The following is a 16,852-nucleotide window of genomic DNA, read 5'->3' on the forward strand; positions in this document are numbered from 1 at the left end:
TAGAAAGCAAACCAGAACACCCCCACCTTTTTTTTTCTTTTTGGACAGGGTTTGGTCTTGAACTCACTCTGTAGCATAGCCCCAAGAGTGAGGGGCAGGAGAGAGGTGCTAAGGGAGTGTATAGCTCAAAGAAGTACTAGGGTTATAAGGGAATGGGAAGCCCATGAGCTGGAGACATTTAGGGTATGGGCAGAGAAGAGCCAGGATGTCAGGATGCCAGCATGGACTGTGAAATGTGTAACAGGTACTTGTGATACTGAGGGAGCCTGGAGGCCAGCATGCCCTTTGGTTTGCTGATAGGTCACAGATAGCCATGTGTTCTGAATTTCTTTTGGACCTAACATCTGGTAGCTGAGATTATAGGCCAATGTTGGAATTATTTTTAAGCACATTTTCAAATGTGTATACATTTGTTTTTTTTCCTTGGGGTATGTAATCCTGAAATGAACCTTGAGCCTTTTACGAGAGAAAGAAGAGAAGAGGGTGTAAGTGTTTTAGAAGAGGCAGCCTGCACAGCGTTCTAAAGGACAACTAGGCCACTTTTTCTGGAAGAGTTTATTCACAGGAAATAAGGAATGAGACTATACAAAAAGGAAGACAAGTCAATATTAGATTGTCAAAGTCTTGAGTACTACTTAATGAAATTTGAGATTTGCTTGGGCAGTAATAATTTTTAAAAGTTTTTGAGATGAAGTATAATAGGATGAAAACTTAGTCGATTAATCCTAAAACTCTGCGCATAGTCGTTTAGACTGGGAACAGAGAGACCAGTTAGGGTCCGTACAGGAGCTTCAGATTGCACAGTAAGGAATCACCTGTGACGAGTAGGAGAAAGAAATTGGTGTGCTTGCCTCATAGAGATGGAGGGTGAATTAGAACAAAGTGTAATGGCACATACGTGTGAACATGGTGTAGTGAAGCCCATATTTTGTATGCTAACATAAGTTGTTTATAGCTGTATTTTATCTGCTCTAGTAAGGTGTTTTGTGTAGCTGGGCACTGGTGGCACACGCCTTTAATCCCAGCACTTGGGAGTCAGAGGCAGGTGGATCTTTGAGAGTTCGAGGCCAGCCTGGTCTACAAGAGCTAGTTCCAGGACAGGCCCCAAAGCTACAGAGAAACTCTGTCTCGAAAACCAAAAAAAAAAAAAAAAGAGGAAGAAGAAGAAGAAGAAGAAGAAGAAGAAAGATGTTTTGTGTAGATTAAAAATAGTAGGTAAGAGAAATAAAATGGACTTTTTCTGTTAGCTTATGTATAATAAGAAATTGTATGGATAATTTAGAGTTGACTATAAATATTTTTGTAATACTTGTGCTTTCTCAAGGCAGTAACTACTACAATGTAGAAGGAACTAATCTTTACATGCTATCTAAGTAATGTTCATAATAAATTGCAGCTGTTTCCTCATTCATCAGTTAGGGAATTCCAATTTCTATATGTGGTAAAATTCTTCTGCTATATAAACTTTGAAACCTTTGATAGTTTTTTTTCCATATTTAAAGTTATACAATAATGCCATCATGAGGTAGATTACAAACTGAGTAGTTTTTTTCCCCCTGGATACTTACATTTTGTACTAATTAATATTTGTACAGATATGTAGTTTCCTTCCCTCAAACTTTTTCCTTGAAAATTATAAATCATATGGAACAAAAGAATATACAATACTCTATATTTTACTTATTTTTCAAATTTTTGTCAGATTTGTTTTATGCAAATTTTTGCTCAATAATTTAAAAGTAAGTTACATATAGTAAAATATATTACTTTAAATATTTCTTTATTCTATTATTCTAATGCTAAGCATAAAGACATTTCTGATATTTTCAATACTACTAATACAACTAAGAAAATCAATGATTTCAAAATACCATCTAATGTCAGATCCATATTAAAAGTTCCAAGGACATCTTAAAGCCACTTTATTAAAACAGGATTCAGTCAAGTATAACTGCTTTTAGTTGTTGCCTCTTTATTAATTTAGTCTAGAATAACTTGTTAGACTTGTAAGTAAGCAGACCAGTTTTCCTATATAATTCCTTACGTTTTTGATTTGATTGTTTCCCCTTATGAGGTTTACACATTACTTACCCGTTCCCAGTTTTCTTAAAACTGAAAGCTAGGTCTTTAGTAGTTGGACTGTAGCCATACCTTTAGAGACTGTATATTTTCTTACCAACGTCTTCTTCCCTTCCCTTTCCCTCTTTTCCTCCCTTCTGCTTGATATATAGACCAGGCTGGCCAGGAACTCACAAGATCTGCCTGCTTCTGCCTCCCTAGTGCTGAGATTAAAAGCATGTGTCCCAACACAGGGTGTTTTTACTATCTTAAGTAGATTGGGTAGTTAAGTGGTTGAGTGCTGAGATAGATATTCTGGTAACCCTTAGAAATATAATTTTTAGCAAACTGGAAGCAAGTCTGCATGGATGAGCTATTTGCTGTGGCTCATAGTTTTGTATTTGTTTCTTATTTACAGCTCTTTAAAAAAGGGATTTATTTTACGTGCTTGAGTGTTTTGCCTTCATGTATGTCTGTGTACTATGTGCAGTACCTGCAGAGGCCAGAAGAGGGTGTTGGGTCTTCTGGAATTGGAGTCATAGATGGTTATCAGCTGCCATGTGGCTACTGGGAAGTGAACCTAGGTCCTTTGCAAGTGCAGCCAGAACTCATAACCACAGAGCATCTCTCCAGTCCCTATTTCCAATACTTTTCCATTTGCTAGGTTTTCATCTTGTTTTTTTAATTTGTTACAGCACATAATTTTGGGGGCCTTGTTAAATTTATCTCAAGTATCTCAAACATTCAGAACAAAACAATCAAGTAGTACTTGTTATTTGACCCTGAGTTACAATATTGTTTCATTTATAGTATTTCCTAATGATTTTATGTTAATTACTGCATTTGTTATATAATATGAATATTATATAATTATAATAGCTAATCTGTGAACACTAACATTGAGATTGCATTAAACTTTATATGTATATATGCCCATGATTTTTCAGATATATTTGAGATGTGGTCTTTTTCATCTATTTTATAGATGAGAAAAGGTCCACACAGGTTAAAGAATTTCATATGGTTTTCCTCTTGGTGACTGAAGACAAGATCCAAACCCAGCAAAATGGATTTAAAACTTATACATTCTAGCCATTTTGGTAGTGTGTCATTATTGTAGTCTTGTTAATGAATGGCATGTCTCATCTTTAATATTTTGGTTATAGATTATTAAATATTTGTACTTTTAATAAAATATTAAGTAAGAATGCTCATCTGTGAGATTTTTTTTCCAAACAAGGAAAAGTTTCTTAGAAAACTAAGTGTTCTGAACAACTTACATAATTAGCCACAGATATTCAAATGTTTATACTTGGAGGGCTTTTGAAAAAATGCTCCTGGTTTTGAAAGTCTACGTGTGATGTGTAATATCTATAGATAGATTTTGTTTCCATTGTTAATTATGATTTGTGTCTTATTTTAGTCGAGTGGTGGTCTTATGCAATGGCTTCAAGCCACAGATCTTCTCCAGTGCCTCAAGGAAGCGGCAGTGATGTTCTCTTTAAGAAGGAGGTGGATCCAGCAAAACACATTCGACCTGTGCAGTCACTGCCAGATGTGTGTCCTAAGGAACCCACAGGTAATTTTTCTGATGATTTGTGTTATCATTCAAAGTGTAGTCATGTTTCATATACTTAACCTCAAATTTTATAATGCTAAAACCCAAACTATATAGTAGATTGGAAAATTAGAATATAATTTTCACTCATTCCCATTAAAGGAGTTAGCTGGAAAATTATTGAAAATTGAGATGCAGATTGAAAGCTATTTAGTTAAAATGTAGTATAACCATTATTTGATTTTATTATTATTTGTAGGTCTCATTATTTGCAGATTCTGTATTTAAAAATATCCTTATTCCCTACAGTGTGTTAAACCCCAATATTAAATATTAAATATTTGTTGTACTCTGGTGGTATTTGTAGATGTGTGCAGAGCAGTAAAGAATAACTGAGCTGCCTAACACAGGTGTTCCAGCTGTGAGTGCTTAAAGTTCTTGTTTCCGCTCCCGGCATCAAATGTTCTAATGCAGCCTGCTTCATGTCAGTGCATTTTGCTTTTTTGTTGGAGCTGTTGCTGTTTAAAATAACCTGTACATAGTGCCGAGCTGCTGTCTAGTGTGACTAAACACTGTGCTTTATGGAGAAAACATGCAAGCACTGCTTCTAATGTCGACAGTCATGAAATCTGTATTAGAAAGACCGATGGATAGGAAATAATGTCTTTACACAGAAACAAAAGCAGATAGGTGTATATATTTACCAACTGATGAGAATGTTATGACCCCAGGAACAGTAATTTACTGTTTGCTAGTTAGGTGTTCACAGAACTTTATATAACAGATCTGTAAATAACGAGAATTATTGTATATTGTGTTTTCCTTTATGATTAACACTTTAGCAGCATTGTGTCACATAATTAAAAGCCGAACGAAGGGCATTTAAATGATGAGTGCCTGCCATAATATAATAGGAAAAAGGTATATCTTTAAAAGAAAAACTGAGGTATTTTTAGTTTTGGAAAAAAGAGAAATTGTAACTAAAGAAATTAATTAGTGAAAGGATTTTGCTTATATGCTCCCATTTGGGAGTTTGACCCTCAAATTCTACATGTCTTTTATCTTATGCTTCTTATTCCTTTGATGATTGATGCTGGATGATGAGGGTTTTTTAATTGACTTTTATTAATAATTTACCATGGAGAAAGAGTTTGCCTATAAAATAGACTATAAGCACTTTTATTTTTCTAGGATATGCTTGCAAGCTTAGAGCCAACTTTACAGAGGTCTCTTGTTTACTTTTGCAGGTGATTCAAATAGTTTATGTGTTGCCCCATCTCTAGTTACAGATCAGCATAGATGGACTGTATATCATTCCAAAGTAAATCTCCCAGCAGCATTAAATGATCCTACATTAGCAAAAAGAGAATCTGACTTCTTCACAAAAACATGGGGATTGGACTTTGTGGACACTGAAGTCATACCTTCATTCTACCTCCCACAGATCAGCAAGGAACATTTTATAGCATATCAGCAGGAAATCTCTCAGGTAACAGCTAATCTTGAATTTAGTAGCACTCAAGTCAAAAGTAAAAGAAAGATTTTTAGTTTGATTCATGTAGATCTTTGAAGTCATAGTATTCTTTTTTAATGTTTTTTTTAATGTATACAAATTCTGTTGTCTGGGTTGTGTTTCTTTAGATACATTTTAATAGATTTATTTTCCTTTCTTTTGTAGTGGTTTTTCAGAATTACAGATATTAGTGTTAAGATTCAGTGGGACCCTACCCTACTTGCCAAGGAGAAGTAGCTGTAAGAGTTTTTATAAAGCTCAGATGATCTTTGAGATTTAGGGAATTAGTAAGTTAGGGTGCAAGAGGGAGAAGGCAAGCCAGGTGAGAGGAGAGGCAGGGCTCATGATATCTGACTCTGGAGGAGTAGGTATGAGCTAGAACAGTAAAACATGTCCTCTCAGTGGGCTTCACGGATAAGACTGTCTGCTATTCAGAAAATAGCCCTGGGCCTTTGGATTCCAACTAGTGCAACAGTACCTATTCCTGCTTGTGTAGGCCACAGCAGAGAACTGTGACTGACTTGTTGGAGAGAAGAACAGCACTGAAGTAGAGATGCGGTTCCTCCAGAGACTGTGAAACTCATCTTTGGCTGGTCAGGAGCCAGTATTAAACAGCTATGGAAACAGACAAGCACGTGGATTCATGTGGAGTGAACGCCTCTTATCAGTAATTTGCTTGTTCAGGTGTGCAAGGCCAAAGCCACAGTCTGTCAGAGTCTGACAAAGAGCATGCCACTTTTTAGAAGCTCTGAATTCCTCAGAGATATGTGGGCAGAATCAGATGGAGAGGCCATAAGATGGTTCATTCTCTCTGTAAGGCTCCTGAAACCAAAATTTCCTGTGACAGAGAATTAAGAGGAACTTTACTACTATCGAGATTTATACACATCTCAGGAATACAGAGGCCATTGCAGCAGACAAGCGTTTGAAACTGGGGGCAGTTTCAGAAGATGAACAGCTTTAAAGAGAATTCTCTGTTCATGCAAAACTCAGGGTCTAGTGTAAGCAGCCAGTCAGTATGAAAAGATGAAGTGACAGAGCCAGGCAAAGATGGAGAAGATTTGTGGAAAATAGTTTTATCACGAGGCGGGAGCTTCTTCCCTACTTCATCATGTAAGGGGTGATGCTGCTGTTGTAAGAACAAAAGGGCCGGGCGGTGGTGGCGCATGCCTTTAATCCCAGCACTCGGGAGGCAGAGGCAGGCGGATCTCTGAGTTCGAGGCCAGCCTGGTCTACAAGAGCTAGTTCCAAAGCTACAGACAAACCCTGTCTCAAAAAAAAGAACAAACAGGGATCCTGAGATAAACCTAACAATGACATCTTCCTGAAGTCGAGCCCATACCAGTCCAGAGGCTTCTGTACTTGGAAATCCCCAGTTGTGACTTCAGTACCCAGTTGTCTGGTTTTCTGTTTTTAACATTCTAATAACTTCTGGATCCAAATTGTCGGCTCCACAGTCTACAGTTGGATAAGCTTTCAATAAGATGACTATGACCATGAGAATATTCTGTCTGAAGATTTGGCTGGGCTTGCAAAAGATGGTGTAACAATATCCTTGTGTATAAACCTTTCCTGGGGTGGAGCTTGTATCTTGACACCTTGTGCTTCTATTTGTTGACTTTGGAGACAATAAGAATTGCCCACCTAAAGACCTCTGTTCTCTTGGGAATGATTTCCTAAGCTTTCTGTTTCAAGCAATAGAGTCATCCTTTTAGGTGAATGATGTATGTGAAGAGGGAGCTTTGGATGAGTTTGGCAGCCCGTTGTGCTGACCAGAGCCCCTGGTATGTCCATACTGGAATCTAAGCTTAGGCAAAGATCTACTTATGTGATAGCAGTAACAGGAAGATATTCTATATTATGTTAGAATTAGTTTGTAAAAGATGTACAGTTGAACTTCCTGAGGACATTGAAGGCAATGAGACTGTCCTAGACATGTTCAAGACAGAGCCGCAGAAACTGATTTCTCTCTCTTACCAACATGCTCACCGAGACAAAAAGAACTTCACATATGCTACCCTGCCTCAGCTTACTGCATCCTTTTCTGGTGATGATAGTCATGAAAGATGGTGACTCACTCTGAGATCTGAGCATTAATTGTTGGATCTGCTTTGTTATGATTTGTTACAGGATTTGGTGCTAGAAGCGGGGACTCTATACAGGAGGAGATTCCATTGTCCCTTACTATACACACATTTGGCTTCATGTAGACCAAATCCATTTTCTTCTTCCATTGGCTTCTAGAGAATGGATGAGGCCAAGGGAGACACACATCTCCCTTTCACTCATCTGTCTCCTAGTGTTGAATACTGCTGTGGAACCCTCAGGCTTTCCCGTGGCGGGCTCTGACCACAAAAATATTATCACTGCTCTGTGTTTTTGAGGTTGGGATACTGTCAGGTTTAGGCATTGGAGGTGGTGATTCTACATGTCTGTCTGACTTCATCAATGACTGTAGTTACAGAAAGTGTTGGTGGACTTCAGAGACCACAGTTGAGCTAGGAGAGAAAGATAAAAATCAGCATAAATATATCAAAATTTGGGGAGGTGGAAAGAGAATATCACTTTCCATTCTCAATTAATTGCTGCTGTTTTGTTTTTTGAGACAAGGTCTTATTCTAGTCCTAACTAGAATTGAGAATCTTGGATCTCACTGTGTAGACCAGACTGACCTCAAATCAGAAATCTGCTGCTTTTGCCTATGGGAGTGCATTACCATACTTGACAGGAGACAGGTTTGAAACAATGTTCCAGATATTTCTTCATGAATTTTATTTTAAATACAAGTAGAAAAAGGAAAGAGGCAACTCAGGAAATGTTGTAAATTGCTAGTATAGTCCCCCTTCCCCATCCCAGACGCTTGAGAGAGAAAGAACATGTATAGTTATGCTTAAATCATTTGGGAGATTGTTTGCTAATAAAGTTCCCAAGGAAAAAATATCCAGAGTAGAACTTTTCTCATGTCTCCAGTTTACTGCAACAGAGCATCCCATCTTCAGCAGACACCTTTACTGTATCCAAATAAATGTTCAATTCAACTTTCTTCTCCTCCTCCTCCACTATTTCTATTTCTTTTGAGACAGGGTCACTATGTAGCCCTGGCTGGCCTGGAACTTGCTATATAGATCAGGCTGGCCTCAAACTTTCAGAGCAAACTTACATAACACTGCCTGCCTGTACGCCCTGAGTACTGAGGTTGATCCACACCCATCTCAGTATACTTCTTTAAATTGCTCTTTCTGAAAGCAAGAATTGAACAGAGTTTGAAATGGCCTATTACTCACTTTTAACTTAGCAAGTGACTATTATTAATATCCCAATTACCAATTCAGTCTTTAAAAAAGTCAAATGACACAGTGGGAAATACGTATATATGAACAAAGGCTGACTCTACTTTGTGTGTGTGTGTGTGTGTGTGTGTGTGCACGTGTATGCTGAACTCTCACCTCACTGAGTTGTCCAACTGGCCTCAACTGGTCTTTCCACCTCAGCCTCTTTAGTAACTGGGATTATTGGTATGAGCTATTATTACCTAACTCAATATGTATTTATATTTTAATAATTGCTGCTTTTAATATTTTTAAATTTAATTTAAATATAACTGATTTTATTTCAGTTATTTACTTTGTTGATTTTGTGGAAATAGGATGAATTGGGCTATATTACTGATACTTAATTTGTATAATGTCTCAAGTATTTTTATATACAACCTACAAATTGCAAGTTGAAATGAAGAGGTGCTACTGTGTATTGTTAGTGTGATAGAAATCTAAATCACTGACAGAGCCAGTGCTGGCATGGATGTGGAGCAATAGAAGCTCTCATTCATTGCTGGTGGGAATACAGAGTGGAATAGCCACTTTGCCAAACACTCTGTAAGTAACTGGCAGAACACTCCTAGAACTGAACACCACGCTGTTTCCCTGTCTTCATGTTCTACTCGCCCGTGTGTCTTTTTAATGCCATTCTTGAAAAGAAACTTTTATTATTTTGTTGTGTGGGTAGAATCCAGTGCTTTACATAAGATAGGCCAAATGCCTACTACTGAGCTGTATCTCTATCCCTCCATAGTGGTATTTGGTTCAGTTTTTAATTTGTATTTAAGTTCAGAGGCCAGTGACTATATTAAGTTTCAGAGGTAATTTGGTATAATTATGTTATAAAACATGTTGATGTTTTGAATAATCATATTTCCACATAGCATTGCTTATTATTCATTGTATTTTAATTAGAGAGAGAAGATTCATGAGAGATGCAAGAATATTTGTCCTCCTAAAGATACCTTTGACAGGACTCTTTTACATATTCATGGTACGTATATATGCCAGTCATAGATAATAAGCACAGCTCGACTATTAAAGAACAAATTGTTAATGTTGAAACTTTGTTTCCTATCATATGTACAGTTTTTCTTTTTAGTAAATTATTTGTGTATTTTTGTGGTACTGGGGATTAAAACCTGGGCCTTGTGTTTGCTAGGCTGTATTCTTAGCTTTTATTTCTAGTAAATAGTTTTACAGTTTAAAGCCATAATCCTTTCTACAAAGTTTCTTAGAGAATGAGCATGACTATGATTGTATAATCCTTCAGTTTGACAAATATTTAATTGCTTGGTGCTTGGTGCATTGCTTGTTGCTTAAAAATAAAAGTAAGAAATTGTCTTAGCTTTCAAGGAATTTAAGGAAATAAATCAATATTTGCAGAACTATATGTTAGTCACTTTAGCTTTGTAAGATTGCACACACACCCTTTCTTGCTAAGCTTAAGAAAGGGACCCATAGTTGATGATTATGACCTGTATTTTAGATTAGCTAGTGTGAAACATTTTATGTATTTGGTAGGGCTTATATATTTCCTAGGAATGAATATGAACACACACATGAACAGTACATACAAATCATAAAGTCAAGAGAACAAAGCATGTCGAGATTTGCAAGCCTCTCACATGTTGGTTGTATTGGGAGTAAGAAATGAGGTGAAAGGACAGGCAAGGGGTCAGGTCACAGAGATTTTTGTATGTCTTGCTCAGGAATTTTACTCTTTCTAAAGGCAATATAGAACTATAAAATATTTTTAGCCAGACATGGTTAGATTTACAGTTGTACATTTCCCAATGAAAACAGTTAATAATAAGGTATTATATGATGGTAAGACTTTAGACAAGAAGATAATTGGAGGCTCTTTTGGTAATATAGGTAAGAAATGATGTGGCCCTAGTAACAGAGTGGAAATAGAGAAGAAATGAGAACAGAAAGCCAAGTAGCCTAGGCACAGGTCTTAATGGTCAGTCAGAGTGGTAATGGAATAAGATGTCAGTGATAATTCCTATATTTCATGCTTGGGCAGCTGTCTACATGAGGAGTCCAATTCAGGGAGAGAGGCAGGAAGGATTCTGGAAGAGCTGGAGGCTAGTTTAGCTGCCAGTCTGCAGTGAAAGACACATCTGGTTGACACCTAGAGCTCAGGAAGGAGGAATATAGGCTGAAATGTAGGCATGGTGGTTGGTATCAGAGAAACTATAATAGGATCAACAGAGACTTCCACATTAGAAATGAAAAGCTAGGAGAGTCTTAGGAAAGTGGGAATGATTAGTTTACAATGTCAGAAAGTTTATTGCATGCTGAGAAGTCTAGAATTTGACAGATTTTTTTTAGAGTGAGCCTTTAGAACAGAATAGTGGTTACAAACACCTCGATACTCCATAAGAAGGGTGTATATAGGCAAGAGATGCAGACTCAGTAGGGATGAACTTGAAGATGAGGTAAGGTACTGACTGAGTAAAGGCCTCTGAGTGGATGAGGCAGGAGAGACATTTGCATAACGCCAGTATTTTCCTTAAGTTTTGCCCCTGAGGTGGCTCCCTTGCTTCAAGTCACTCCTGGTCCTAGGTTTTATCTTCTCAGTTTTCTAAATAGAAGAGAATTGAGCATATTTTTATGTAGAGTTGAAAAATTCATTTAAAGAAAGAATTTGAAGCTTCTGGAGAGACAAAGTGATGATAAAGCAGACTTACAGAAGAGACATGCAGGGGTGGAGTCTAAGTGTTGAGGGACAGTTTAAGAAAAGAGATACCTCATCGGAGATTAGCTTGGCAGGATGAAGGTAGAATTTATTGGAGAAATCTATAGGTGATATAAAATAAGATATCAGAAAAGAAAATAAATATGCTATCAAAAGTCAGTCTTTGACCAAAAATTTGGGATGAAATGGTAGATATCTTTAATAAAATAAAAGTAATATTTCTAATTGAGTTTGGTGATACACAACTATAACCATAGAACTTGAGCGGCTGAGACAAGAATTCAGAGTTTGAGGAAAGCTTGGGCTACAGAGGAAGTTCCAGGCCAACTTGGGCGATGAAGCAAAATCTTGTCTCATTAGCAGCAGCAATAACACCAACAAAAACCCCATCTTACTATTTTAGAATTTAATATAGTTTCTAAAACCATATAGCATACCTAATTTTACAAAAACTTAATGAAAAGAGCATCAGAAAGAGTTGAGATGGTCTTAGCTGTTTGTTACTGACTGGTAAGTTTACCTGCAGCGTTTGTCTTGTCCAGTGACCTGCTGTAGTGGAGATCATAGGTAGATTGAGGGGCACTTTAAGGACAAAAATTGATTTACCTGCTTAACCCAGTGTAATGGTAAATTCTTCAAAATGTATTTATGAATAAAAAATTAAAATAGATATGAAAATTTCTATTTCCCCTTTACTTTTTTTGATAGATAAATCCAGGACAGATCTGGAACAAGTACCTAAGGTAATGAAGCATAGACATAAGAATTCAGTTTAATTTTGCCTCATAAGAAACTTTCAATTGACTGTTTTTGACCAGTGAGACTGTTCTGCTCTTCTGAGAATATATATCTATGTATATATTTGTATATTCTATGTGTCTAATTTTATGTCATTTTTATTATATATTATACTTTAAAGATTTCTTCAGATAAATGATTTTTACCTCTTTATTTTTATGTAAAATATTTAATTAGCCTGCACAGTATTAGGATTCATTATGGCATTTTGAAACAAAATTTGCTTTTGTTTTTTCTCCCCTCCCTCGTTACCCCATTTCCCTGACACTCCCTTGTACCTTCAGTTTCTTTTCTTGTGCTTATGACTGTTGGCCACCCACTTCCTTAGCACCTCTTCCCTCCACTCCTCTCCTTTCTAGTTTCATAGTCTGTCCCCACACTTACACCATTTATATGTAAACAAGCAAGGGTCTGCATAGGAGAGAAAGTGTGTAATTTTTGTCAGAATTTCTGAGTTTTTGCTTAGTATACTTTCCAGGTCCATCCATTTTCCTACAAATTTCATTATTTCACTTTTCATTGTAGTTAAAATTATCTTGTGTTTATATATTATATATCGTATTTTCATTATTCCTTCATCTATTGGTGGAATGTTGGTTCCATTTCCTTGCTATTTTGACTAATTCAGCACTAAACATGGATCTGCAGGTATCTCTAGGGCAGGCTGTTGAGTCCTTTGCATGTATGCCCAGGAATATTATAGCTAGGTCATATGACTAGTTCTATTTTTAATTTTTGAGAAACCATCATGCTGATTCTTTAATGACTGCTAGGTTACACATCTACCACATGACTAGGGCTTTCTCTTCCCATATCCCTGGCAGCGTTTCTCATCTTTTTCCTTAATTCTGACTTGGGTGAGCTAGCATCTCAAAGTAGTTTTAATTTGCATTTTTCTGATGGCTAAAGATGCTGATCACTTCTTAAAGTACGGTTGGTCTACCGTCTGTCTTTTTTCTCTCTTTCAAACCATTTATCAATTATTCTATTTATCGATCAGCAGTTTTAGATTTTGGTATCTAATTTTTACTCTTCATATATTCTAATGTCAGTCTCCTGTCTAAAGTATAGCCAGCAAAAAATCTTGCTGTCTGTAGCTCTCTCTTCATTCTACTGATAGTTTCCTTTGCTGTGTGGAAACTGTTTAAATGCCATATTTGTTATTGCTTGGGAGTTATTTCCTACAACTGGAGGTTTGTTCAACAGGGTCTTTTCTATGTCTGTTTTCCCACAACAGCTTCAGCATGTCAAGTTTTAAATTAATTGATGTGCTTTGATTTTTGTTTAGTGTGAGCGATATGAGCCTATTCTCATTCTTTTGCAGGTGAATATCCAGTTTCACCTGCATCATTTGTTGAATAGGTTCTTTTTTCCAGCGTACGTTTTTGATGACTTGGGTTTGTCAGAAATTAGGTGGCCATAACTGTGTGGGTTTATTTCTTTGTCCTATATTCTGTTTCATTGGCCTAAATGTCCATTTTTGTGCCAGTACTGTACTGTCTATGCCACTATGGCTCTAGTATAATTTGAGCTCAACTGTTTTGATACCTACCGTAAGTGTTCTTTCTGCTGAGGATTACTTTGGCTGTGTGTGCTTTTTTGTGTGTCCATATGAATTTATTCTTCTCAGAACTAGAAGAAAAAAATAAGTTCTGTGAAGAGTGTGATTGGAATCTTGATGGGTATTATGTTGAATCTGAGTTTGTTTGTAGTTGTATAACCGTCTCACAATATTAATTCTGCCAGTCCAGGAACAAGGAAGGTCTTTTCTTCATACAGTATCTTTTAAATTTCTTTTTCAAATGTCTTAAAGTTTTCATTGAAAAATCTTTGACTTCCTTGGTTAGATTTATTCCTAGGTACTTAATTTATCTTTTTGAGCTGTTGTGATTGGGTATACTTTCCTATTATTAATTTAAAAATCAATCAATCAATCAATCAATTAATTAATTAATTAATTTTTGGGGGCAGATTTTCTCTGTGTAACAGCCCTGGCTGTTCATTTGTAGACTATGCTGGCCTTGAACTTATAAGATCCACCTGCCTGTGCCTCGCAAGTGCTGGAATTAAAGGCGTATGCCAGCATGCCCAGCTAATTTTTCTAATTTGTTTCTCAGCAAGTTTGTTATTGATATTTATGAAAGCTACTGCTTTGTTTGTTTTGTTCCATTTTTGTATGTTGAAATTTTGTACTCTAACTTCATTGAAAGTATTTCTTCTAAAAGTTTTCTGATAGCATCTGTAAGGACTTTTGAGTATAGAATTGTTATTAGAAACTAGAAATAGCATCTTCCTTTCTTAGTTTTATCATTTGCTGTTTTTCTTTTGTCTTGGGGATTTAGCTAAGATTTTTGAGCACTGTACTGAAGAAGAGATAGTAGATACCCTGATCTAGTTCAGATCTTAGGAGATGTTTCCAGAGTTTCTGACATAGTATAATGTTGGCTGTAGGTTTGCTATGTACGCACTTTGTTCTTTTGAGGTATGGTCTGTCTGTGCATACTTTTCCAGTACATTTATCATGAAAGTGTGTCAGACTTTGTCGGATGTCTTTTCTGCATTTATTGCAGAGACCAGTGACTTTGTTCTGTTTTCATTTTCATCTGTTCCTAGGAATTTTTAAATTTCTTCCCTGATTTCTTCAGTGATCTAATATTCTTCATAACTGTCTTGTGTAGTCTCCAGGTATTTGTGATCTTTTTGATGTTTCTGGTAGTGCCGAATTCTGCTTTGATCCCACAGTGGGTAGTATACAAGGAATTCTCTCAGTGTATGCTCCTGTGCTTGTTTACTGTGATGTTATCAGTTTAGGTTCCTCGTGCTGCTGAGAAGAATGTGTATTCCCTTTGGGTTGTTTGGACTAGTCTGTGGTTATTGTTAAATTCAGTCAATCTGTGGTGTGGCTTACATTTCTTTGCTGGTTTTTAAGTTTGGGAGACCTGTGTAAGGATGAGAGTGAGGTATTGAACCCTGCCACTATAAATGAGACTGTGTTATTGTTTCCTGGCCACCCAAACCTGACACATAAAAACTATATTAATTATAACACTGTTTGGCCAGTGGTTCAGGCGTATTCATAGCTAGCTCTTTTTTTTGTTTGTTTTTTTCGAGACAGGGTTTCTCTGTGGCTCTTACATCTTAAATTAATCCGTTTTTAGTATTTTATATTTTATCACAAGGTTTGTGGTTATCTCACATCTTGCTCCTTGGGCAGCTACATGGCATCTGCCTGACTCTGTCTTCTTTCTCCCCGCATTCAGTTTAGTTTTCCTGCCTAGCTATATTCTATCCTGTCATAGGCCAAAGCAGCTTCTTTATTAGCCAATGGTAATAAAATATATTCACAGCATACAGAGGGGAATCCCACATCATGCCACTGTTACTATGTCAGGACTTATGGGATCTTTATGTCTTTTAGTGTTTGTTTTATGTAACTAGGAGCACTCACATTTGGTGCATAAATGGTTGTAATTATTAGTTTTTCTTGGTAAATCATTCCCTTTATTCAGTGTCCTCTGTGTGTATGTGTGTGTATGTGAGTTTCTGTTAGCGTGTTTGTGTATCCTGTGTGCAGGTGGCTGTGGAGCCAGAGGAGAGCATCAGATTGTCTGGGACTGGAGTTGGAGGCAGTTGTGAGATGCCTAATGTATGTGCTGGGAATAGAACCCAGGTCCTTTCTGTGAGAGCAGCAAGTGCTCTTGACTGCTGACTATCTTTCCAGGCCCTTCAGTGTCCTCCTTTATCTCTTTTAGTTTGTTTTTATGTGAAATCTATTTCCTCAGTTAGAAAAATAGTTTTGCCTTTTTGTTCACTGCCTCTGTTTGCTTGATAGGTTGATTGCATTCTTTGACATTCAGTTTTTAGGCGTCTTTGCTAGGTGAGTGGGTCTCAGTTTTTATTTAATAATTGAGGTTTTTTTTTTTTTTTTTAATCAACCCTGTTATTTCCTGTGATTTTATTGTGAGATCCTGACTGACTGGATTACGGCTATTTCTTTTCTTCCTTCCCTCTTAGTTTTGGGGGTTAGCTGGTTCCCTGGGCCAGACCTGTTTCTCTTCCAGCTCTTCTTTGTTCATCTTTTCTTTCAGGTAATGTACTCATTTAGTAAGATGCTTTTAATGTAGGTTATCAGCAATAGGGTTTAGAGAAGGAATGAGGTACTTGGAAATAAAGTGAGGGACACCCAGGAACATGAATGTGTGGGTTTCTCAGAGAGAGAGAGAGCTGTCTCATGGAAGTAGATTCTTTCATTATTCACCCTTCCAGTTAGAATTCCTTTAAGAATTTCCTGCTATGCTGGTTTTGTTGTTACAGATTGTCTTCATTTGTGTCTGCCTGAAATATCCTTACCTATGGATCAGTGTTGAAAGATAACGTTCCTGGGTATAGTGCTCTTGTTTGGCAATTGTTTACTTTCTGTACCTGAAAAGACTCATTTAGGGTTTTCTGACTTTTGGGCTGCAGAAGTTACAATGATACTTCTCCCTTTGGGAGGTGACTTTTTTTTTTTTTTCTTTGCAGCTTTTAGCATTGCTTCTCTACTTCATTTTTTAGTTATGGAGAAGGTCTCTGGCAAGGTCTAGTTTGACTTCTGAACATTTCTTGTGTTTGAATTGTGGCCCCTTTTCTTCAGGCTCATGGAGTCTTCTGGTGCAGTATCATTCAGCGCTGTGTCTCTTCACTTTTCCCTCAGCCCCTCCTTCTACCCAAGAGCCTCTCTGGAGCTTTTTGTATCCCTGTTTTTAAAAAGATAATGAATATACAAATGAAATTTATTTATAGTATTTCTGTTTTCTTTTGTTTCTGCATTAATAGTCTCTTCCTCATGCCTGTAACTTGTAGGTCTGTCTCCTTTTAAAATCATAACTACTGTGAATTTTACCTCCCTTCAGATTACTGAGAGA

At 36.9% G+C, this 16,852-nt stretch overlaps 1 protein-coding gene across 2 annotated transcripts in view; it reads left to right on the forward strand.

Annotated features, from left to right (window-relative positions):
• The window catches only part of Vps54 (VPS54 subunit of GARP complex), a 77,572-nt gene that overhangs the window by 8,414 nt on the left and 52,306 nt on the right, over positions 1-16,852 (forward strand). Inside the window, exons 2-5 of one of the 2 annotated variants that reach the window (XM_038347657.1) lie at positions 3,482-3,637; positions 4,864-5,105; positions 9,362-9,440; positions 11,859-11,893. In XM_038347657.1, the coding sequence (XP_038203585.1) occupies positions 3,502-3,637; positions 4,864-5,105; positions 9,362-9,440; positions 11,859-11,893 (492 nt within the window). In that variant the 5' untranslated portion in view covers positions 3,482-3,501. The remainder of the gene's footprint in view (positions 1-3,481; positions 3,638-4,863; positions 5,106-9,361; positions 9,441-11,858; positions 11,894-16,852) is intronic. The other variant, XM_038347664.2, reaches the window with a different exon arrangement.

The sequence above is a fragment of the Arvicola amphibius genome, chromosome 1, assembly GCF_903992535.2.
Source record: "Arvicola amphibius chromosome 1, mArvAmp1.2, whole genome shotgun sequence".
Lineage (NCBI taxonomy): Eukaryota > Metazoa > Chordata > Mammalia > Rodentia > Cricetidae > Arvicola > Arvicola amphibius.